The following is a 25,626-nucleotide window of genomic DNA, read 5'->3' on the forward strand; positions in this document are numbered from 1 at the left end:
CATAGTCTCAAAGTGAAAAGGACTCTAATGATGCAAAATAAAAATCAAAGAATAAATATTGTCTTAGAGAACTGTCTATTCACTGATTCTGAATCTGGCTGTGTATCAACCATTTGGGGGAACCTTAAGAAAAGACATTCCATGGTTCCATGGTAGACCTTTGGAACCAGAATGTCTGGAGGTGGTGCCCAAGAACCTGAATTTTTAACAAGTTCTTTGGGTGATTTCTAACACAACTAATCCAGGGACCAGCACTTAGGAGTCACTAACAATCTGAATTCTCTGCCTGGTCCAAAACAGGTGCTCATTGTGTTGAAGCAAGAGGCAGGAGAGGAAGGTAAGAACTGGTAGGGAGACCACGGCTGGCTGAAGTCACACAGCAAGTTTTAAAGTATCACAAATTAAACTGCTGTTACTCTCTCTATTACACAGTTTATATAGTGTCTGTAACATCAAGGTTCCTCATTCTAGTTATAGTTCAACATGAAAAAGAGAAAACTAACTCACACATAATTAAATGAAGAACTTGTTCAAAAAGCAGTTAATTGTATTTACATTTAAAAACTAGAGAAAAACCACATAAATAAAACATACTAATCTATTCTTCTATTTCCTGCCAATGGAGGTTCCTTTCATTTATTTCTGACAGTTTTTAATATTCTCTGAGCCACAATAAAATTTTATGTGATGGAGATTAGAGAGTCTACGCTGTTTGAAAGTTTGGCTGCAGAGTCTGTATTTCATGCCACTTCATTACATTTTGTTAAGGATTTCCCTTGTCACCAAAAGGGATTAGTTTTCTTCTCACTTCTTTGAAAACTCTTCTTAGGTTCTTAGGTTGTTAGTGTGAAGTAGATAAATCTCTCTTTTTTAACATATAAAAGATGAACAAACAAAATGTTTGATTTATTTAATTTTTTTAAATGGAACACCAAATTTAGTCTTAGAATTCTCTGGTAAGTTTCCAGTTACAAGGTCTTGGCTTCCCTTGAGCACAGTTTGAAACAAAATAATGCAGTTTGCTCCTACGGCTGGAACATGCAGAGTGGAGTGTGCAGGCAAAGAGGCCCTGGCTCTGGTCCAGTATTTCAAACCTTAAACTGCCACTCTCATCTCAGCTTCAAGGACTGCAGATAAGCAAACAGGATTAGTTATTTCTAATCCAGAAGAGCTAGGAAAGCTTTACACACATCATTTAGGTACCCAACCCATTATACAGGCTGGCATAGTCACAACCGGCTGAAGTTCATCTGGAAAGAGGTGAAAATGAAGCTAAATCCGAAAAACTATCTAGTCCACAAACTGACCCTTCTTAGGTCACAAGACCAGGTGGTACTGAGACAATGGATGCTGTTAGTGGGAGTGGTTAAGACAGGACAAGGGCAAGGGTAGGAAGTTACTCATCCCTTCACACCAACACTGAAGTGTCTACTAAGGGCCAGACACGAGGGTGCTGGGGGGAAGACAGAAATATCACCCATCACTCTCCAGGCCACCAGCGTCCAAGTCCTGCCCAAGGCCCACATTCTCTGGGACTAATACTTAGGAAGAAAGTGACAGGCAGAAAGTACTGGTGGGGTTTTTTTTTTTCTTTCCTTCTCTAAATGAGGCACTATCAGAAAAGTGGTAATTCTTTTCATCGTTATGGGCACCATATAAATAGCTGTGAAGGCTCAATTAATTAGGTAATAGTCTTGCCACTAAACTGTGCTTCCTCCCTAAGAACTTGTTTTAAAAAGCATCCGCTGGATAAAATATACATTCCTTTGTAAAGTAAATATGCTTTTGTCATCATTTAACTGGATATTCTTAGTTTTCAAAACTTCTTACAGTATCCCTAAATCTCAGAGGGGGAGATTAGGGCCAGGATACACAAAGGCTGAAAGGAACTGCAGGACGTGAAATCTGAAGCCACAGTGAGCTGGGAAGATTCGTCCCAGGGACCCACTAAGGCTGGGCTCACAGCAGACCAGCACAGTTGGGGCTGGGAGAGCCTAACAACAACAACACGCAGACAGAAGGGGCTGAATCTGAATGGTGCTAATGAAAATAGGGCTTTGGCTAACAGGGTAAGCGTGCCAGTTAGAAATTCACATATTGACCTTCGGTTTCCTTGCTGCCAAGAGTGGTGTCAGGCACACAGAAAGTGCTCACTAAATCTGAAGTAAAAAGCTTAGATTTGCATTCAAAGGCAATGTCCAGGCTGAAGTTCTTTCTGTGATTTCAGATCCCTGGTCAAGAGAATCCTATCAAGAATAATTCTCTGGGTACAAGTGTCAAAGGCAACTCATGACAAATGGAAGTTAGCAAGGAGGCTGTACAAATTAGTAAGAAGGGGGTTGGCTTGGAGCCAAGAGAAATGAGTTTTAATCCTATCTCTGCTGGTCATCTTAGCCAAGACACTTCAACCTGCCAAGTGCCAATGTTCTCATCTGCAAAAGGAGAATAAAACCATCTAGTTCCTGGGGTTGCTGCAAGAACAAATGAAAAAAAGACAAAAAGAGTAGCAGTGTCTGGCACATAGTAAGTGGCTCAAAAAGGTTAACTTAAAAGGATTTTTAAAGGGTATTGAGGAGAATTGGGAACCTGCCACATAAAATATAGAGTGAATCTAAATAAGAGTGTCCTACACGCTTAGTCCACGGATGCTGTCAACACATCTTTGATAGTCTCAGAGCTACTTACCAGCTACATGAGAAGCGTCTCTAAATACTAAACTATCAGGACTTCAAACCAGCATTAGCAGTTCCATCAGATACCACAGCCACCAGATTTGGTTCAGAGTATCTTTTTGGCTCTTTATGTGAATTTAGATATTCTTAACAATCTGCCTCTGGCTCTTGTGACAGTTTCTATACAAGGGTTCTGATCATAGTTTGAGAGGTGGCACCCAATAAACATAACCTAGTCCCCAAGGCACTTTGAAGGGGCTAAGATTCATTTTTATGTGTAATGTCAGGTTGTTTCTCCCCTTCCTGAAGCCAAAGCCTCCCTTCCCCTGACTCTGCAACCTAACGACCTACTTGCACATCCATCACTCCCACAACCAGGGCGTGACTTGGGCAAGTTACTCCATTTCTCTGAGTGGGTGGACCATTCTGTAAAATGGGGATAATACTGATCTTCTAGGACTTCGGTTGTAATTAGGTATTATCTCTATAAAAGTCTTATTTTAGACCTATCTGCTATCTACAAGCATTACCAAAAAGCAGTATGAATTAAACTCAGATATGAAAATCTGGAAGAAAAATGGGGCCTTTGTGCTAGGAGAAAATACACTGAAGTATTTACATTAGAGAACAAGATTTAGTTAAGCCTTCCCTATTTATCACTTATAAAGGAAAACAATCAATATACATTAACTGTGCAAAAAGAACAAAAACTTAACATTTTCCTCATACAAAATATCACAACTTTATTGACCGAGAGAGCCTGAAATGAATACTACCTGACTCTGAACCAAATATTGCTGGGTTTGTCTCTATTGATGTACAGTCATTTTTATAGAAGACGGCACTCTGGCGAGTTAACAGCTTTTATCTTTCAGATGCTTAATGGCTCTGAGGACTATTAAGCCTACATCTTATCAAACAAAATTGAGAAAAATGTGGTTTGTCAAGGTATGACAGGCCATATCTGGCTCTATCAAGAGAGGGTCATCAGAAACCTCAGGCCTTTGCATTCTCCCTCATTGAAAGATAATAAAAAGCCACCACTGAGGAAATAAAAGGCAACAATTAGACAACTTCTAAATTCTGAAATCGAAGAGATTCAAATGCTGAGATAAAACTGATGTCTGCTCAGCTACTTTATCCCCAGAGAAATTGCACATAACTTATCAGGATGCTGCTGGTCCCATGTGAGATGTGAGACCCCCCTTCTCCCTAAAGAGATTTCTACCATCAATTAGCAAAATTCAGAACTTAGTTAAGAATCAACTGGTTTTAAAAAAAATGTTTAAGTTAAAGTAATATGTTTATAGCCCTAAAACAAAACAAAAAGTGCTAAAGGCTTATACCACTGACAAAGAGCAGCCCATCTCACAATCCTCCTTACCCTTAACTCGAACTAATCATATTCAACACAATATTTATTTCCATATTTCTAAATAACTATTTCTTGATTTTAAGTTTTAAACATTAATATTTGACTTCCCATTATAGATGTTTAACTATTTATTAAAAATGTATACATACACTACATGCCAGACTCTGTTCTAAGTTTTACAAGTATTAACTCATTTTATTTGACATGAAGTTGTTGGAGACTGAACAAAAGCTGTTTCAGTGGAGGTGGGGACTAAATCCTAACACAAGACAGAGGAGGGAATGAGAGGAGAGGAATTAGACAGTGAATAGAAATAACTCTCTTGAGGAATTTTATTTTAAAAGGAAGAAAAGAAATGGGATAAAGGGGATGTGGCTAAGGATGTTCTGTTTTTTGTTTGTTTGTTTGGGGGGAGGTAATTAGGTTTATTTGTTTATTTCTGTTTGATGGAGGTACTGGGGATTGAACTCAGAACTTTATGCACGCTAGGTGTGCACTCTACCACTGAGGTATACCCTCCCACCAAGGATGTTGTTTTAAGTTTGGGAGACATTATACCGTGTTAGCAAGCTCATAAGAAAGTACCAGTAGAGAAGGAAAAATAATGATGCAGAAGAGAGGAGCTCAGAGCTGGAGGAATTTCCATAAGGTAGCAAGAAAGACGCTGAAGTGTGACCTTCTCAAGGAGGCGCTCCTTGGCCATCTATCTAAACTGCAATCCCTGCCACCTCTCCAGTCCCCATCCACTCTCCTCTGCTTTATCCTGCTCATCAGTACTTATTAGCATTTATTTAACCTACTTGTTTATTGCAGGTCTACCTTACTACAATGTAAGCCTCATAAAGACAGATTTTTGCCTCTCTGTTCACTGTTGCATCCCCGGTGCCTACAGCAGTGCCGTGAAAAATATTTGTTGAATGAAGTCATTTGACCAGCAGAGTGACTGGCCATAGAGAGGACGGACAGTTCATCCACAATGGAGAAGGCGAGTGGAGGAGTAGAGACCTCTGGAGGTTGACAGGTATGGGAGGGGCTGATGCCACTCTCCTGAGTGCTTCCATTAGATAATATAGAATTTCAGGGTAGAAATCATTTTCTCTTAGAAACTCAAGACACTGCTCCAATATCTTCTGGTTTCCAGAATTGCCATTATAAAATTTTGTGCAATTTCTATTCTTAACCTTTGTATAAGAACTACTTTGTCTCTATCTCTGCATGATAAAATTTCATGAGAAAGAGGCTTCATACCTTCTTTTTTAACTTTTCAAGAATTCTGAAATATCTGAAATATATATATATATACACAAATAAAAGTGTGTATATCGCAAACAACCCAATCAAATGATGGGGAGAAGATCTAAAACATTTTTCCAACGAAGACAAATGGCCAACAGGCATATGAAAAAATGCTCAATATCACTAATTATCAGAGAAATGCAAATCAAAACTACAATGAGGTATCACCTCACATTGGTCAGAATGGCCATGATTAAAAAGTCCACAAATGATAAATGTTGGAGAGGATGTGGAGAAAAGGGAATCCTACCCTGTTGGTGGGAATGCAGTTTGGTACAGCCACTGTGGAAAACAGTATGGAGATTCCTTAAAAAACTGACAATAGATTTACCATATGATCCAGCAATCCCACCCATCAGTACATATCCAGAGGAAACTCAAGTTTGAAAAGATACATGCACCCCAATGTTCATAGCAGCATTATTTACAATAACCAAGACAAAGAAACAACTTAAATGTCCATCCACGGATAACTGGATAAAGATGCTGTGGTATATATATTCAATGGACTACTACTCTGCTATAAAAAAGAATGAAATAATGCCATTTGCAGAAAAATCAATGGACCTGGAGATTGTCATATTAAGTAAAGCCAGCCAAAAAGAGAAAGAAAAATATCATATGATATAACTTACACGCAGAATCTAAAAAAAAAAAAAGACACAAATGAACTTATTTACAAAGCAGAAACAGATTCATAAATATAGAAAACAAATGAATAGTTACTTGATGGGGTAGGGAGGGATAAATTGGGATTTCAGAATTTGCAGACACTATATATAAAATAAACAAGCTCCTACTGTATAGCACAGGGAACTATATTAAATATCTTGTAATAGCCTATAATGAAAAAGAATTTATATTTTTCAAGGAATGTATATACTATACATATATAATTTTACAGGAATATATATGTAAAAATTTTCAATGAATATATATAATACATATATATGTATAACTGAATCACTATGCTGTACACCAGATTAACACAACATTGTAAATCGACTATATTTCAATTTTTAAAAAAGTATGTATATCATGTAACAGACCTTTAGAGGAAAAAAATTTAAGACTCCAAAACCCAGCACCTAGCTCAGGGGTGGGCAACTACAGCCCAAAAGCTAAGTCTAGAGTGCCTCCTATTTTTGTAAATAAAGTTTCTTAGAGTACAGTCACACTCACCTACTTATTGACTATAAACGACAAGGTCAGAGTCCAATAGTTGAAACAAAGTCCGTATTTACTATTGAACTCTTTACAGAAAACTCTGCTGATCCCTAACCTAGCTCAAGACACAAAATAATGCTGTTCATGTCCCATGTATGCCTCTTCCCAACTATATTCTTTTCCTTCCCTTTGAGGAAACTACTCCTTAAATTTTGTGTTAATCATTTCCCCTCCTTGTAGTTTATATGTATCCCTAAGTAATAAACCATGTAGTTTTTCTTACTTGAAATTTATATAAATGAAATCACAGTGTATATCCTTCTGTAGCTTGTTTCTTTCACTCAGAATTCTGTATTAGAGAACCAATCATGTTGATAGGGTAGTTCACTTTCACTTACACAGTGTTCTACTATATAACCATGCAAAAATTTATGAGTTCTTTGTTGATGGTCACGTGGGCTCTTTCCAGGTTTAAGAAACAAAAACAAAAAAACCTCAATGCCACTATGAACATGTTTGTACATGTGTCACATCATACATGACCAAGAAGATTGTGTAGGTATGCGTATGTACACACACACACACACACAATTCCCTCCAGGAGTGGAACTGCTGAGTGCTGGGCGTATGTAAATAGTTTTGTGCCGCATCTTCAAAGAGTATCACATGAAATTCTCCAGTACATTTGCAAAATAAAATTTGGTTGTATCAGAATAGTTTTAATTAGCTTTTCTGTGATTACTAATGTAGTTGAGCATCTTTCCATATATTTAATAGCCATTTGTATTTCTTCTGTGGAATACCTATTTGTGCTTTTTGCCAATGTTTCTATTGATAGATTCTGTCTTTTGCTTTTTTACTGTAGTAGTTCTTTATATATTTCAGATATTAATCTTTTGTCAGTTTTATATGTAGCAAATATCTCACCCCAGCTTGTGACTTATTTCCATTCTCTGAATGGTATCTTTTAATGAACAAAATTTGCAATTTCGATCTTTTCCTTTATACAACATAAATTTTGGATTATTTAACTGAATCCTCTACTTCAAGATCACAGAGATTATTCTCCTATTTTGTCTTCTAAAAGTTTTAAAATTTTGCCTTTGATAGTTAAGTCCTTGATCCATTTGGAATTCAGTTCTGCATGTTGTATAAGATACAAATTATCTCTCTTTTCTCCCCCACGTGGATAATTAGTTATTGAAAAGTCTGTCCCTTCCCTCAGATTTTACAATGCCACCTCTCTTGTATATGAAGAACCCACACACATGTTGGCTGTTTCGGCAATCTCTATTCTATTCCATCAGTCTATATGTGGATCCATATGCCATTACTAGCATCTTAATTACTATAGCTCTATAAAAAGTTTTGATTCCACAAGCTTCCACAATCCATTCTTTTTCTTCATGTGTGTCTTGGCTCTTTCTTTGGCTTTCCATATTAATTTTAGAATCAGTTTGCCAAGTACTATGTAAAGTTGTATTGGAATTTTGAATGGAATTGTATGCAATCTATACTACACATCATTTTGGAATGAAATGACACCTTCAGCATAATGAGTCTTCCTAATCATGAACATAATCATGCTTTTTCTCTACTGGTAACCACATGAATTTTTCCTTTTTCCTATAGATGAGCTATATTAATAGATTTTCTAGTATTATCAGTCTTACATTCCTGGAATAAAGTCAATTTAGTTATTATGAAGTATTTATTTTATATACTTCCTACTATTTTGTTTAAGATTTTTTTACACCTATGTTAATAAGTGATATTGGCTGTTAACTTCTCTTTCTTGTAGTGTCCCTTTGTATGGATGAATGTCAGAAAAGCTGGGGTGTATTCCTCCTTTTTTCTAGATGCTTAAGGAGTTCGTCAAAGACTGAAATTATCTGTTCCTGAGATGTTTGATAAAATATACCTGTAAACCATTTGGGCTGACTGTTTTGGAAAAAAAGAATTCATATATTGATTCAACATCTATAAATTAAATGACTGACTAAATTTTTATATTTCTTCTTGATTCAATCTTGGTAAATTTTATTTTTCTGTTCATTTTACCTTAGTTTTCAAAATGTTGGAATAACATTGAAAATAGCACTTTCTTGATATATTTTTTAAAATTTCTGTTGCACCTGCTCTTTGTACTTGTTGATTTATTCCTTTATTTCATTTTAGTTTTGAGAAGGAGCAGAAATAACTTTTTGTGTTTAATCCACTAGGTTTACCTAAACAAAATCACACAGAAGGTATATTCTTCCTTATCTATAGGATGGAGATAATAACAGAACCCACTACAAACTGTTGTGACAATTAAATGAGGTAATAGATGCATAGGGCTCAGTGCAGTGCCTGGCACATGTTAAGGGCTCGAAAATATCATGATTATATTATAGGGGATTCACTTTCACTGTAATGATGTCCTGTTCTTGTTCTACTTAAGTTTAAGACTTCGAAGCAACAGTAACTGGTTATGGGCTAGACTCTTCCAAATGCACTCAATCCATTCAGCCTCAACAAGAGGCAATGACAAATCTGATTGGCAATGCTCTCATTCTGAACCTCAGTCTGGGTGTTCAGGCCCTGAGATTATGAACTGCACTTATAGTTTAAAATAAAATGCAAAACAAAGCAAGAGGTCTATTATGGGCTCGTTTTCCCTTGAGCTCAAGGGCCATGCTTTTATCACATACTATGTGCAATGAGCCTGGCAAAAAAATTGTGCATTCTTGACAAGCAAACAATACCATCCAATTATTAAGTTATGATGAAAACAATAAAGAAAACTCTAATGGCTTCACTAAGCTTTCATTATTAGGTGCCTTGAATTCATAGGTGAACACACAACTGATTTTATCCATAGGCCTTTCATTAGGGAAATTCCCACTTAGGGAGGTCTTTCTGCCCTCTCTAACAGTCAATTTCTCCCAGTCAAGTTCTTTATGTAAGTTTTATCTCAAAAGAAAAAAATTGTGTAAACAAATATTGAAATTTAGTTAATAACATATATACTCAGTTATTTGGGGGGGGGAAGTATAGTGATGTCTGTGATTTACTTTGAAATGCATCAAAAAAATAAGATGGGTTGATGGATGTTAGTAGGAAGGATAGATGGATAAATATGTGCCAAAGCAAATGTAGTGATATGTTAACTACAGAACTAGATGGAATTACATTGGTGTTCACTGTAAAATGATTTTAATTTATTATCTTTGAGAATTTTCATAATAGATGTTAGGAAAAATATAAACTCCTATACTTAGCAAGTTAAAAAATGTTAAAAGAATATGAAAAATATTTCTATTATACATATAGCAAAAGTTATTATAATACAGCAAAAGTTATTGTAATATAAAAGAGCTCATTCCAATTTATTTTTTTAAAATCAAGAGCTTTATAAGACAAATGGGAAGAGACATGAAAAAAACTACAAACAGGAAATAAACCTCAGGAAAATATTCAGTTACCTCTAATCAAAAAAATCAAAGATAAAGCTAATCTGCAATATCATTTTATACCTATTTTATTAGGAAAATTAAAACACATGTCCATGAACACACACACAATCCTGGCAAGGCTGCAGTGAAAAACAGTACACTCATACACAGCCATCAGCATCCACTATAAACAAGCACAGCCTGTCTGGGAAGCAATCTGGCAGTCCATAAATCATAGTGTTTATCCTGTCCTTTGACACAGTGGTCCCAATCCTTAGAATATCAACTGCATTAGTCAAATGCAGCCAAAAGATGTTCACTGCAGTGTTACCTACTAAAGGATTAAACTATGGACAACCTAAATGGCCATCAAGAGAAGAAAGATTTAGTAAATGATGACACATCAGTATAATGGAATATGACATAGACATGTAAAAAATGACAATAACGGAAGCTTATATGAAATATGCAAAGTGTTCATGACACACGATCAAATGGGAAACTATAATTGCAAAACTACAAGAATAAATAAAATGTGTATTGACACTGTAAAGGAACATGAATAATTAATGAAAATGACATGTTACTATCTGAGAGGACTGCAGCTGATTTCTTTTTCTAAAGTTTTCTTTAATCTTTCTGATACATTTTTCAATTAAAATAAAATTAAAAAGCCTGTTGCAAGACTGTCTACTCACAGTGCTGAGTTTGCTGCAAATGATGAGTATCCGGCGTTCGTAGAGCATACTGGCGTATAGATGTAACATGTTGTTCACATCCACAGCCACAAAATATTCTGTCAGATTTCTCTAGGAGAAAGAAACAGTGGAGGTTTATGACTTATTTTGTTTGTTCTTATTACAAACAGTGTCAAATAGAAGCACGAGAAACAAAAAATAATCAGAAAGTATTCTCTCCTCTTCCCCTGTCCTATTCTTTCTCCCTGGGAGACCAAATCTTACTCATGCGTAAATTATGAAGTGTAAAGTTGGAAGAGACCTTAGAGATGAAGGAGTCTGAGCAATTACACCTCTGGGTGGTGATTGCAGTTTACAACATGAGGTCACACGTGGTGCTGTGATGGCTCTTCGCATCAGTTCTGAAAGGTGAGCAGGACAGGAAGTCCACAATCTTACAAATGAGGAAACAAAGGCAAGAGAGGAATGTCAAGATCAAAAAACCTAATGAACAATGAAGATGGGACTGAAGTTCAGACCTTCTGACCCTGGGTCCTAGAACTTTCCCAATGCACCATGCCACACGTCTAAGCAAAAGAAAGTACCTGGGGACCAAAATGCTTTCAGCACAGAATCTGTTCCTATCCAACAGGCCCCACATGCAAAGGCCAGGCACACTCCTCTTCTCTCATCACTGCTGGTGTCCCCCTCCTCCACGGTTTACATTCTCTAAAAGGGCTCGGTTGGAAGTAAAGCAATTTCCAAGATCTACAATTTCCAGGTATTTCACTCAAAAGACAGGAAAAAACATTGAAGACAAGCAGTAGCAAGTTGTGACAAAGCAACGTTTTAAACTAGCTTTTGTCTGTAGCCTGGGTTTCGTTCCCTTAATTAGTACTATAGATTGGTACTCTGCAGATTTGAAAAAAAAAAAAAAAGTAATGTGCTTCGTTTCTGCAAATCCTTCTATACCCACCTGACTTTAATAATACACATGAATATGCTAATTTCTTCAATGTTACAGGTTTTCAATGCCATACAATATAATCCTCTGAAAATGAAGGGGGTTGGGGAGGGAAGGAACACTATTGCCAGGGGTCGCAGTTTATAATGATGAAAGATCTATAACCCACAAATGCAACTAAACCAGGTGGATTTTATATGCAAAATAGCATAAAGTGCTTTTCAACAATAGTATGTATTGGGAATAAGAATGGGCACTTATCTTATGATTTATTATTGCTTGGTTAGAGTACTAGGTTAACTATCTACCTTTATAAAGAGTGAGTGAATTAATAGGTCCACATACTGACTACCTATCAAGTGCCAGGCACTGGACCAGGTACTCTTGAGTGTATAATCTTAAGTAGTCTTCACAAAAATCCAATGAGATATTATTCTTTACAATATATAGATAAACCAAGTCTAGGAGACATTTAGTAACTGGTAGAGTCAGATTTTGGACTCAGATCCAACTCCATAGCCCATACACTTTCTCTTACATTACACTGTCCCTCTTATATACTTTTAAACATCTACAATATACAAGGCTTTACATATATTATGTCACTAATCTTAAAACTACTCCTTGAACAAATATTACCATCTTTATCTACAGGTATGAAAACGGGGGCACAGGTAAGTAATCCGACCAAGGTTACCCAGTAAGTGGATAGGGCACTATTCAGTCTTGGGTGGGTTTGTCCCTAAATGTATACTTTTTTTTTTTTTAATACACCACTAAAAATAGTAGATAAAAGTTGTATTTGGAAGAAGAAGGCATGGCATAGGAAGAGTGCAGGATCAAAGTACGGCCAAAGAAAAAGTGTTTCTGTTAAAAATTGTTATTCCACTTACTGAGTAATCCTTATATACCAGACAACAGGTACCTTACCTGAGTTTTCCCTAATCTTCTCAACGACCCTGAGAAAGGCATTATCACCTCCATTTTATAGACAGGAAAACTGAGGCTCAGGAAGTTTAAGTAGTCTTCCAAATGTCACCCAACTAGAAAGGGCCAAGCTTCAAAACCAGGTCTCCTAAACCCCCAAATCTTGCCCTAACCACCACATGAACTTGCCCCAACAAATTCAAAAAACAAAACTAATCGATAAGAAAGTCGAAATTTGTCAACAAGTGCATTTCTTGCCTGGTGGACTGAGGAGTGCTGAGCTAATGAAGTCAGGGTGGGGTTTGTTCTAAGACAGTGACACGGCAGAGCTATTCTCGCAAACAAAAATACAAGGCCCTCAGCTGAGCATTTCAGTAAAATGCTTAACTGCTGATGAATTACATGAATTTTTCTTTTAGGAGAGGATGGAAGTAAAAAGAAAATAGAAATGAGGAGCTTAAAGAAGGCCAGAAAGCCCATTAGCACTTTTGACAGATCCAAAGATAACTCTGAAGCCACCAAAACGTGGCCTCAAGAGTCTGCCAAGAAGCTTCACGCTGGGTAGAAATATGTTACACAGCTTGCCGTCCAAATAGGGAGACACAGCGTCAGAGACAAATCCTGTGCCTTATTTTGGTGGGAGAAAAAAATCCATAAGGATACTTTTGTGATGGGGAAGGGAACATTTCTGAAATAAAAATGCTACCTGGTTGAGGCATAACCTCCACCCCAATCAGGTTTTGAAGGATTCAGGTGCTTGTTCCAAAAACTCTACACAGGTATGTTAAAAATATGTAACATTTAACCAAATTCTCTCTAAACTGTCATGTACTTTTTTTGGTATTTCTCATCCCATCTGTGCTGATTACCAAGATATTTGTGTCTAAACAGAAGCTGTCTTTCTTATCTGCTTCCTCCCTGCCTCTTTCCTTCTGGGATGCCACCCGCCTAGGCGGGTGGGAGTGGGTGGCAGTGGTGACAGCCCTGGGAACCTCGCTAAGCCATGGGAGCACCTGTGGGGCAGAGTGGACCTTGGGAACACCTGTAGGGAGCCCATGCAATGCCCATCAAGCCTCATCGCAGCAGAAAATCCCCTGGAGTGAGGGGTCTCCTTCCCTGTGCCTTTAAGCATCTGGTGGCTTAAGCTATAACAAGTCTCAATTTTTCAGATATGCTATACCTTTCACACCCCCAGGCCTTCACTCCTGCTGCTTCCTCTACCTAGAATGCTCTTCTCTTCCTAGAGGACACCCATTTACTTTTCAAGGCTCAGCTCAAATGTCACCTCCTCCTGAAAGGCTTCCTTAACTCCTCATTCGTCAATCTGTCTCTAGGGCAATCTGTCTCTATCTCATATCGCTCAGGTACAAGTATGTTTTTGCCACTAGACTGAGATTCCTTTGGGTAAAATGATGGACCCCATCATCTAGCAGTTTGATGAAAGAGGGAATCAGTGAAAGAGGGAGAAAGCAACTGACTGAAGACTACTGCTCATTGGCTCAAGCATGAGCAGTGTGTAGAAGAGGCACGCCAGCCTGGAAGAGGGACAATGTGGTGGATTTGGAAGAATATAGTACTTGACTTCAGAAAACCTGGGTCTGATTTGGATGAAGTGATCAATTACTTAGTAATGATAAAGGGCCCACAGGAAAAGAAATGACTCTAGAGACTCACAAAGTCAGGTAAGGTAGCTGGAGGCTGTTAGAGGTATCTGTGGCTACATTTATTTAAAGTGTAAAGAAATGGGCAGCTGTTCATCAGGCAATGAAGAGGGGAGGAACCGTACACAGAAGCAGGTGTTTATTTCATAGCCAGGTAAGTCATATTTCTCAGATGGGTAAGAACAGACTATAGGGAATGAGGAATAAGAAGAGAAAGCTTCCATGGCAAGTCGTCCTAAGTCAAGACTGCAGCCAGAACATATTGTGAGCTTATGTTTATAAAAGTCACAGGTATGCCACTCTCTCCCAGCGACTGATTTCAGTAGGACTAAGACTTCAATCTTCCATTTCTGTCTCCTATAATCAGCCAATGAACAAACACTTGTTTGACTCCTACTGTGTGCTTAGTACTACCCTGGGAGCTGGGCCTGCAGAGATTAACTAAATACGACCTCGTTTTCCAGGAGTGGCACCAGACCCAGAAGCCTGGTGCGCTAAGAACTGTGATCCAGGCTATACATGCTCTAGAGCTGGCTGAGAAGGGCAGATTCAACTCTGCCAGATGGATATGGGGAGGGGTGGAGGGAAGACCAGAGAAAATCTGACCAAGGAGAAGATACTGCTCTGGGCCTCCCAAAAGGGGTTCACTCAGGGACAGGTGGAGAAGCATGTTCCAGGCAGAGGCAGAGGCAAAGGCAGGGAGGAGAGAGCAGCAATATGCAGGTCAGGGAGTGAAGGGCAGTGAGCAGGCTGGGGCAGAGGAGCGGTTCTGATCCTGAGGGAGCCTAGACTTTCCCCACAGGTAACAGGGAGCTGCTAAAGAATCATGACTTGATCATATTTGTGTTGCAGGAAGGTCTTCCTAGAGGTCCTGTGGCGGATGGCCGAGAGGGCAAGCAGGAGGCAAGGTGAGCAGTTAACAGGCTACTGCCAGATTCAGGGAAAGAATGATTAAAACAAACTCCTCAGATAAAACCTCCAAATACGGATGTCACAGATCTCTGTTAAGTGGAATCACAGGACTTGACAACAGATTAGACTTGGAAAGGGGGAGGGAGGGAAGGATCTGGGACAAGCCCCAGACTTCTAGGTTCCTGTGCTCCACATCTGTCCCCTTGCCCAGCCAGTTTTTTAGAGGGAGAGTCCAATCTTTTAATGATCCATCCTCCTTCTAAAGAACCATCAGTCCTGTCAAACATGATGTTGCTGTCCACCTGGTCTTAGGCCTAGTGTCCTGGATGATAATAATGCCAGCATGGCTAAGCCTAAATAATCACCCCCCTTTATTCCTGACAATTATTTCTCTGTGTGACGCACTTGCTGGAAAAGGAAAACCTTGCTTAGAGGGACTATTTCCCACTGTCCATGCTCAAAGGGGCTCCATTTTCTCAGTCCCAGTATGTTTCTAGGCCTAAGGAAGGACATTCCTTTTCTACTCACAAAGTTCAAGCATTATTTCAGTTATAGAGAGTTATGTGCCTGTGAGCATCCTCCTATAAGACTAGCATTTATTGTATGGGCCCATTCTGTATGGCTGGGTAGCAGGGACACGAAGCTGACCACTTCTGAGGCCAAACAGGGCTCAAGTCCAAGGAAGGTCTCTGATTAACAGTGAGAGAGCAGCCCTGAAGTTGAGCTTCAGAAGAGGCATGTGCTGAACAAGCTACTTAGGCTCTCCAGGCCCCTCCTCTCCACAAAGAACGGTGGTGAAGAACCCTTCCAGCTCTGACTCTCTGTGGCTTTAAATCCAGACAAAGAAAAAGGGAGACACCTGGCAAACCCCATTCCCCCAGGAGAAGCCCCATAATGGCTGCTCCCTTCTAGCTGTCCCTGCTGGCTCCTGTGCCAGTCCAGGTGGCCGGGGACTTCGGGCTCACTGTGATCCACGCCCCGGGTTAGGAAGCAGGTGGGAATGGGTGTGGTGATGGGGGGGTGGGATGGGCTCCGGATGGGAGAGGATATAGTGAGGCTTAGAGAAAAAGCGTCTTAAGTTCAGTACCCTAGGGAAATGAGATAATCCCCAAACCAAAGAACAGTCTCTAAGCTGGGCACTCCTTGGAGCCTTCGAAACAGATGCTAGTCCGCCCCAAGGTCTGTCATTTATTAGTCTTTGTGACTTTCAGCTTCATACACAGTACAGATGATGATAAAGACTTACCGTACTGTGTCTGGAGGAAGCTTCTAAGGAAAGAGGCTTGATTTTGTCCATGGGTCTTATTTCCTGAAATAACTCTAGCTCAGATTATTTTACCATAATGTAAACCTTTAAAATCCTCAATTGATTTTTTTTTTAAAGAAGAATTTAGGTTACTTTAGTTGTGTGGGATTCTTAAAAAAGGAATTATAAATTTGGATTCTAAAATTATCTGCTTGAGAAAGCATCCCACAAACTCACATAAGCAATCAAATCAGAAAAGTATATTATAGGAAAGAAAGCAGAGTCTACCCGGAGGTCAACTTTTATCCCTCTGTGCGAATGAAAAAAAAAAAAACATTAGAATAAACAATTACCTGACAACTCTTAACAGCAACAATGGAATTCTCTATAATCTCAGTACTTGATAATAGGTCTTTTACTTCCACTTCAACTTTGTTTATTTTTGAAAGCCACAATGAGTTCATAAATCTTTTCTATATCATGGTGCATCTTTTGACAAAGTAGAGTCTGGGCAATGTTATATATAACTGTCCACTCTAAATGCTTTCCTTGCATCATTAACCACTTGGTATGACACAGGCCAGATAATTAAGACAGGTTTGTTTAATATTCCAAAAGAAGGTCTGTATGATTTTCCATTAATCAAAAGTAAACTTCAAAACCTGGCCACTAAAAAAATCCCCTTCTACAGCCAGTTTACAATGTAATTATTAATACATATCTGTTCATGACCTGTGACTTTTAAAAAAAATGCAGGTCAACTGTTTAAAATTTGTAAAGATTTATGCTCATTTAATTATGGCCTGTATAAAATTCACTCCTACATGTGTTATCTTGATAGACAGAGAAAACCCTAAAGAGCAATTACATAGTGATATTTTTTCAGTGAAAAGGAAGATAATATGTTTATACAGAAATTGTAGAAATAATGAGAATTAACTTCAACAGGGATCTGAAAGTGGAAAGAATTAATTTTCTGTATTTGCTTTTCATTAATGTCTTACAGACTCACTGGCCCAAAAGCCAAGTGAAAGGAACTGTTATTTTTCCTTCTCCTGAAGGTGACTACATTGCTAATTCATTCATTCATTCAGTCATTCCATAAATATATACCGAATATCCACTATGTTCTAGGTGCAGTACTAATTATGGGGCTGCGATGATGAAAAAATACCAATCCCTATCCTTGTGGAAGGAGAGGTGATATTAAACATATACTCACACAATAATTACATAATTCACACTTATGGTGAGTGATTTCTTGGGGAGGTACTAGGAGCCAGGGAGTGGAGTCCCAGGACCCAGCAACATTTCAGTGATGGAATCAAACTGAGTGTGACTCCTGATTTTAGCATTTACTGGTTGGATGACTAGGAGCAAATTACCTCTTGTCTCTGGGCTTCATTTCCTCTTCAGACAGGGATAACAACCGCACTGTAATGCTGCTGTGAAGATTTCAGGATATAAGAAACAGTACCTGATCTGATCCACAGTGGGCGTTCAGTCAATACTAGCCCCTTTCCTTCTCTCACGCTACCCCTTCTCTGCAGCTGCCCAGAAGAATATGGGCTTCTAGTGACAGAATCAAGTTCCATATCCCAAAGTCCTTTTACCCTTTTTCTTGCTTATACTCTTAGTTCAGTTATGCCCCTAAGAGAAGATAATAACTGTTTACAGAACACCCTCCATATTACAAACACTACAGTCCTGGACTCTATTCCCTGCACCATTTCCAAGCCTCAGAAATTTTGGCGTCATTGGTACCTGCTAGGAGACTTTGTGGCCAAATATATACTCCATGAAAGGAAAAGTGTTGATCTTCACAACCAATGATGACAGCAAAAACCTCGAATAGACAAGCTCCAAGAAGTAATGTTCCCAAGCCCTCAGCCACAACTGAAGAGAAGTTAGGACCAGAATTCTAGGAAAGCCAAGGGAAGATGAGAAAGAAAGGACCATCAAAAGCAGTACCTCTGTTGCACCAGGCATTGAACCTGGAACTTTACACATAATACTTTATTTGTTCCTCCCATTTTTCTTTATTAGATAAGGAGGCTTAAGAATATAAGTAAGTAGCCCAAGGTCCCTAAGTGGTGGAGGCCAGTGTTTGGCTGTCTCCAAAATTCATTTTCTTTCCACTACAGCAGACTACATCGTATTCACAACCCCTTCGCTATTGCTTGTTTCAATTTGTAAAGCAGCAATTTAGTCATTTAAAATTAATCCTTGAAAAATCACCAAGAGATTAAAATGTAAATTTCAACATGGCTAGAGCTCAATAGTTATTCTATGTCAAAAATCACACAAATTGGTCCTACAAAAGTTCAGACTCTCCTTAGAGGAAAAGCTTTCCTGTTTCATTTCATACTGAAATATGAAAAATCACTTCTTTTACTTATCCCTCATGAATATCAAAAGTCAACTGTAGGGAGGTGGGGGAGGTATAATGGAAACAAAATGCTTTGGTTCCTTACAAACCTAGGTCACTACACCTTACTTGGAAGCAGACCTTGGGATAACCTCAGGCCTGTGAGCCCTGGGTCCCCATATGTAAAATGAGGCTCACGTCTACCTCTCACAGAGTAGCTATAAGGATTTAAATGGAACCATGTATGTTGGGAGTCTGGCAGATTGTTTTTATTATTCCCCCTTAGAAACAAACAAGGCTAGCCTTTTACTGGTTTGCAAAGGAGGATTTAGGGGACAATGGGTCATACACAGGGAACTGGTTCATTAGCGGCAAAATCAGCAGAGGGAATGCAAATGTTTTAAATGGTGGGGGCAGGGGAGGTGGCATACAGCACAGATAGGAACTGGAGGTGGGGCTATGAAGACAACAGAATCATTTTTTCCTTACAGTATTTGTAGTTGCAGAAATTGTGGTTTTGAAAATTGAGAAATTATCAGGACTTTCAGGCACCTGAAAGTTCTTAAGGAATTCTCAGCCCTTAAAAATAAAAAATAAAGATGAACCTAACCTAGGCAATAACTGTGATTGTAACATTATTTATAATAACAAGACATTAGAAACAATCTAAATGTTAGTAGGTGAAGTGTAATTAAAACGTGGGGATTTCCAGTAAAATATGGTAATTTAAACACATATATTTGTCTTTTCTCTCTCCTGATACCATGCAACCTCCATACCCCCTGCCAGGAAAAGTCAGAGAAATAATTTTATAAGACATAAACCCCAAAGAATAGGAGAAAAGACAGTAATGGAAGAGAGATGTCAAGTTTTTGGAAACCAGAAAGCAGATATTATTAAAGAAATGGTTTTCAACCTGGGTCATTTGCTCCCAAGGGACTTCAGGCTATGTCTGGAGACATTTTTGGTTGTCACATTTAGTGTGTGAATGTGTGGTGGAGGGGGAGGTTACCATATTACAGTGGGTAGAGCCCAGGGATGCTGCTAAATATCCAACAACACACAAGAAAATCCCATACAACAAAAAATGATCTGGCTCAAGGTGTCAAGAGTGCCAACCAAGGTCTAGAAACTAAAGCAGACAGACTTGGGACCCCAGAAAAGGCTGGAGCTGGGGGACAAGGCAGCAAGCATCAAGTCCAACTCACACCACAGAACTCCAAAAAAGTTCAGGAACTGGAGACACCCAGCATCTCTAAAAGCTAGGGGAAGGGTGCCAATAAAAATAAGAGTAATTAGATTCCAAGATTCTCCTCTCCCAGCTCACTCAGCTAGTCAACTGGCCTTCTGCACCCCTCCCAAAGAATAAATATTTTCTTTCTAGAGGAACAGAAACAGAAAGGCTTGGGGACACCAGGTATAGCTGAGGACAGGGGATGAAGCATTAAATAAAAAATGGGAGGGGAGCTTAAAATATACATGCTAAATGTTCATATCCTATAACCTACCACCTCACTCAGCTTCCAGAACACTTGTAATAAAGCTTACACTCACTCGCAAGAGAAAACTGACTAGTCCAAAAGAAAAGATTCTGATACTGATGTTTGAAATCTACCCCCTCCTCGGTAGCCAGACTTCTAAGCCATCATCTACAGGAAAGCCCATCAGGTAACAAGCCCCATTCATGAACACAGAGCTTCTAATTAGCTTTTGAGTGCCTCACTCTTAAATACGACTTGGCAGCTATTGGAGGACAGACCTCTACAATCAAAGATATAGAACAAAACAAAGATAAGAGAGGACTGTTGAGGAAGAAAACAGTACAAAGAGAACAACAATTTTTTAAATTTATAAATGACAGTGTCAAAGAAACAAGAAAAAAATGTAACCACGAAACAAGATGCCATTAAAAAATAAACAATTTATTTATTGTATAACATCAAAAAGCTCTTGGATATTAACAACAATGGCAGAAGGAAGAAATCTGAAAGGGTGGGAAGATTAACTGAAGAAAGTAGAAAGAAGACCAAAAGAGAAACAGAAAATAGAAAAGTTAACAAAGGTAGAGAATCAACACCAGGAAGTTTAATATCCCATGTCCGAGACCCCAGAGAAAGAAAAGAGAAAAAAATAAAGAATTTTTTCAATGAAATAATGTAAGAACATTTCCATGCTCTCAAGGACATGAATTTCCAGATTGAATGGGCCCACCAAATGGCCAGCACAATAGGTGACAATGGACCCATAGCAAGGCAAATTGTTGTACAACTTCCAGATGCTACAGATAAATAAAGGATCTTAAAAAAAAAAAATCCAGTGATCAGAATGGCATAAGACTTCTACATTTCAGTGTGAAAGCTAGCAGTCAATGGAGCTATGTCTTCAAAATTCTGAGGTAATTCCCAACCCTATTAAGGGTAAAATAAAGTCATTTTCAGTCATGCAAGGTCTAAGAATGTTGCATACAACACTGTGTCAGGAAACTACTGGAAAATGTTTCACCAAAATAAGGAAATAAAATAAACAGGAAGATATGAAATCCAGGAATTCTTATTTGACAAAAATTGCATAAGAAAGAAAACATATCATGATCTATGATATGATTCAGCATGCTCATTGAAATGTAAACATTAACTGCTAATTTAATTAAAAATTTTCTGAAGATAGAGAAAGGCTGGGGGAGGGGAAACGTGAATGAGCAAAAGCTATTTTATATGTATATGTGTTTCTGGGTGAGAGGGGATCAGAAGTAGAAAAAGACCTAAGCTCTCATCTTCCACAGGAAAATCAATAGGTATTATCTGAAACAGAAGAACTAAGATACAGCAATATGAGCATGTTAGTTAAAAATGTAGAGAGAAATACTACAATTGCTATAAATGTGAAAGCAGCTGCTTCTGGGGAATGGAAATTATGGAAAATCTGGAAATTTCATCAATAATTATGTGATATTACATGATTTTTTAAAGCCATTAATATGTATTACTTTCATAAGAATAAAAATGCCATTAAATTAAAATACCAGTTTAAAAGGATGAGGTAAATAGAGATGAAGAGTTTTGAGAATACATTTAAAAAGTCAGCTGCCAAACACTGTTTTATGTCTAAAAAATGTCTACAACATACACAGGCATTCATACATATACCACTGTAAATTCACAGAGAAAGGTCTGAAATGACACTTGTCAAACTCTGGATAGAGAATGGGACCAGGGGTTGGGGAGAGGTAGTAAGGCAGGGATGGTGGTAATGGGGGGGCCCTTCACTCTTTTTATACGTACTGCTGGATTGTTTAATGTTTTTACAACAAAGGTATTTGTAAAGAATGTCTAATAACACATATAAATGTTCGTAATACACTGTCATTAGAAAAAGCAGGTATAAAGGTATACAATTGGTACGATCCCCATTGTGTTTTTTAAAACGTAGCTTCTAAGCTTTAAAAAAAAAAATCAAAAGAACCCTTTTATCTCAAACAAAGTATTACTGAATTCCCAACTTAAGCAGACAGAAAGGAACCTGCTCTGAATAAAGCAGGAGCATCCATGCCCAGGTGGGTCAAACATCTAACTTCCTCAGGTCTTCCAGCGTCCCAAAGCAACCTCAGGCAGGGTTCCAGGTAGCACAATTTGAAAACTACTACTATCACAAAGAGGAAGGAAAGAAAAACTCAGAATGTGACTTTCTCTGGGATTACAATGATTTTTCTTTTGATTCTGTATAATACACATATATATACATACCATTCCTATGATTTGGAACAGTTTAACCGTAATAAAATCTGTCCCTTAACATGCCTATATAACCACCTAAATCTGATACATTTGCAGCAGCAAGTGGTAGAGATAGTCAATAGAGATTTATTAACCTTTTCAAGTTATGAATTCATAATCATTTCCGTATTTTTTTGTGTGGGGGATAATTAGGTTCATTTATTTGTTTTTTTAATTTAGATACTGGGGATTGAACCCAGGAGCTCATGCATGCTAAGCACGTGTTCTACCACAGAGCTATACCCTCCCCTCATATTTCCTATTTTTTAGGTTGGCTTTGATCAGTGATATTTTTCTAGAAAAATTTCTATTATCACACTTTTCAAATTTATGGAATAAGTTTATGATTTATTGGATAAGGTTATTTTATCAACTTTTTAAAAAATTCAGGTTTTAAGTCTTATTTTTCAATTTTACTTTAACATTATTTTCTAATTAATTAAATTGTAATTTATTTTTCTAGTTTTGGCTTTTTTATTACTAATCTTTTTCTATCTTGAACTGAAAGTCAATTTCATTATTTTCTAAATTTCTTACTTAAAATAAAAGAAAGCATCCAAAGTTATGAATTTTCCAAAGTGTAGTTTTGGCCATATCTCTCAGGGTTTTGTTCTGTAGTGTTCTCATTGCAATTAATACCTAAATAATATCCAATTTCAATGTTTTATCCTCTTCGACCCAACCACTACTTCAAGTAGATATTTAAAAAATCTTTATTTATCATTAATTTATAGTTTTATTTCATTGTAATAAAAGACAGTGCCTGTAAGAGTTTGAGTTTTCCTATTTTGATTTTTTCAGTGTGATCAGCACATAATCAATTTTTATAAATGCTTCATGGCATACCCTTGGCTTTCGCTTTTTCTCCTGGACTTTTCTAGTTCTTTTCAAGGATCCTTCACTGTCTATACCTTATTGACTGCTCAATAATCATCTCCTTTATGTTGTAGAAATTCCTTAAATTTTCTAGTTCATGGCGGCTCCTTCTGCCATTACATGGACATTTTTCTCCTTAGTTTTATGGTTCTTTTATCATTTCTATGGAATTGTTTGAGAGATAAAAGGTAAAATTATGGGCTCACAGTGTAGCACAGTATATGAGAGCTCAGTCTCCAGCATCAGAAAGATCAATATCTGAATTCTAATTCTACCACTTCTTTGCTATAGGACCTTAAATATATTACTTAAGTTTTCAGGACCTCTGTTTCCTTATATAAAATAATAATTAGGGTAATTGTGTCATCAAAACTTGTTAAGAGAGGTAAATGAGAAAATATAGGTAAAGCACTGAATACATCATTTGGCAAGCAGTAGTACTCAATAAACATCACCTATTGTTGGTAAAATGGTAACTGTGGTCTGAATTTTTCACTACTTATTGTCAAAAAAGAAGCAATGTTTTCCACCAGAGCCTGATCACACAGATATAAAGTCTGTGGATATACTTGACAATCCCAGCTTAAGACTGTTACCAAATCATAACACTATAGCTTAACTTCATTAATTTAAATTGCTTACTTGACTTATTCCAGTATTTTTAAAAAAGCAATCAAGTATATATCAAAAGAGTCAAAAGCCAGGACTGAACAGATATCCGCACACCAGTATTCATAGCAGAATTATTCACAAGAGCCAAAAGGTAAAAACAACCCAAGTGTCCACTGATGGATAAGCAAAACATAGTATGTTACATACATCCAATAGAATATTATTCAGCCTTAAAAAGGAAGGAAATTCTGACACATACTACAACATGGATGAACCACAAAGGCATTATGCTAAGTGAAATAAACCAGACACAAAAGGACAAATACTGTATGATTCAACTTAAATAAAGTGCCTAGAGTAGTCAAATTCTTAGAGACAGAAAGAACAGTTGTTACCAAGTGATGGAAGGAGGAGGAAAATGAGTTGTTGTTTAAAGGACTGTTTAATGGGTGCAGAGTCTCAGTTGGGAAAGATGAAAAAATTCTGGAGATGGATGTTGGTGACAGCTGTACAACAATGTGAATGTGTTTACCAATGAAACGTATAAAGATGGTTAAAACAGTAAATTTTATGTTATATATAATGTTGTGTATTTTGCCACAAATAAAAAAAAGCAACCAAGTGCCTTAGTGGTGGCGATTCTGTACATAATTCTACATAGTACTATTTATAATCTGAGTAAAACATTTTGAAAATATGCCTTAAGACTAGGCTAGCTATGTCATTTAGCTTGCTCAGAGGGCAAACATTAACCTCTGCTTCCTCAGACTCAAGTTTACAAAGTCTTTAAGAGGTGGGGATGGGGGTCCTCACACTTCTTCCCATAAATACTTAATCTTACTATCTTAACAGTGAACATGGAAATGTAGTAGAAGTCTAATTCTACTTGAGTAAATCTACCCTAATAAAGCAATTCTTATATGGAAAGTTCTTTATATAGAAACATTTTATTTACAACAGTAAAAACTGAAAACTACCAAAATGCACAATAGCGAGGAAATAACTAAGTAAACTGCATAGCAAACTGAATATTACGTAGCCAGCAAAAATGATTATGAATGAAATGGCAAAATGCTTATGTAATAGGTGACTCTAAGTATGTAAAAAATACATTCTAAAAAGACTACAATGAGACACTACCATGTTAATAGGTGATTACCTTTCAGAAGTACAAATAATCCATACCTCTCTGCCTTTATATTTCCTATACTTTTCAAATATTCTCTATTTGGTTTTGCTTTTTAATGCATTACTTTTTTTTTTGAGTATTTCACAATCTTGTTTATCTATTCCACATTTTGAAATCTCAGTCTGTCCCTTCCCACCCATTGTTGCAATCCTTTTATAAAGGGAAAACATATCCTTTTTTTTAAATAAGTAAAAAAACAAAGAAGAATAAAAATTTAATTCACCCCCCCACCCAAGTACTCACATTCTCAGGTATGCTAGGAAGTTCTCTGGTATCAGGCACAGTAAAATAAGAATGCTGAAAAGGAAAAACAAAAGCCATATATTTCTGTAAAAACGTGAACAAGCACATTATTCAGAAACTAAGTAAATGATCTGAAGATAATTCCTCAGTCAGATGAAGAAAGAGACTTTCACTCACAGGGAATGTCTATGGAATATTCCCTTTGGATAACGCTGGATTAGAGCCAGATGC

At 37.5% G+C, this 25,626-nt stretch overlaps 1 protein-coding gene and 1 long non-coding RNA gene across 5 annotated transcripts in view; one reads left to right on the top strand and one right to left on the bottom strand.

Moving 5' to 3' along the window:
• DENND1A (DENN domain containing 1A) overlaps positions 1 to 25,626 on the bottom strand; it is a 476,944-nt gene that overhangs the window by 219,724 nt on the left and 231,594 nt on the right. For all 4 annotated transcript variants that reach the window (XM_072960109.1, XM_072960107.1, XM_072960108.1 and 1 more), the window contains exons 8-9: positions 25,396 to 25,449; positions 10,646 to 10,756 (exon numbers count right to left, since the gene is read on the bottom strand). In XM_072960109.1, the coding sequence (XP_072816210.1) occupies positions 10,646 to 10,756; positions 25,396 to 25,449 (165 nt within the window). The remainder of the gene's footprint in view (positions 1 to 10,645; positions 10,757 to 25,395; positions 25,450 to 25,626) is intronic.
• Positions 248 to 8,458, top strand: LOC140695904 (uncharacterized). The gene is made up of 3 exons (XR_012071740.1): positions 248 to 337; positions 4,861 to 5,068; positions 8,370 to 8,458. It is a non-coding gene; the product is annotated as an uncharacterized lncRNA (long non-coding RNA).

Source organism: Vicugna pacos, chromosome 4 (genome assembly GCF_048564905.1).
Source record: "Vicugna pacos chromosome 4, VicPac4, whole genome shotgun sequence".
Classification (NCBI taxonomy): Eukaryota; Metazoa; Chordata; class Mammalia; order Artiodactyla; family Camelidae; genus Vicugna; species Vicugna pacos.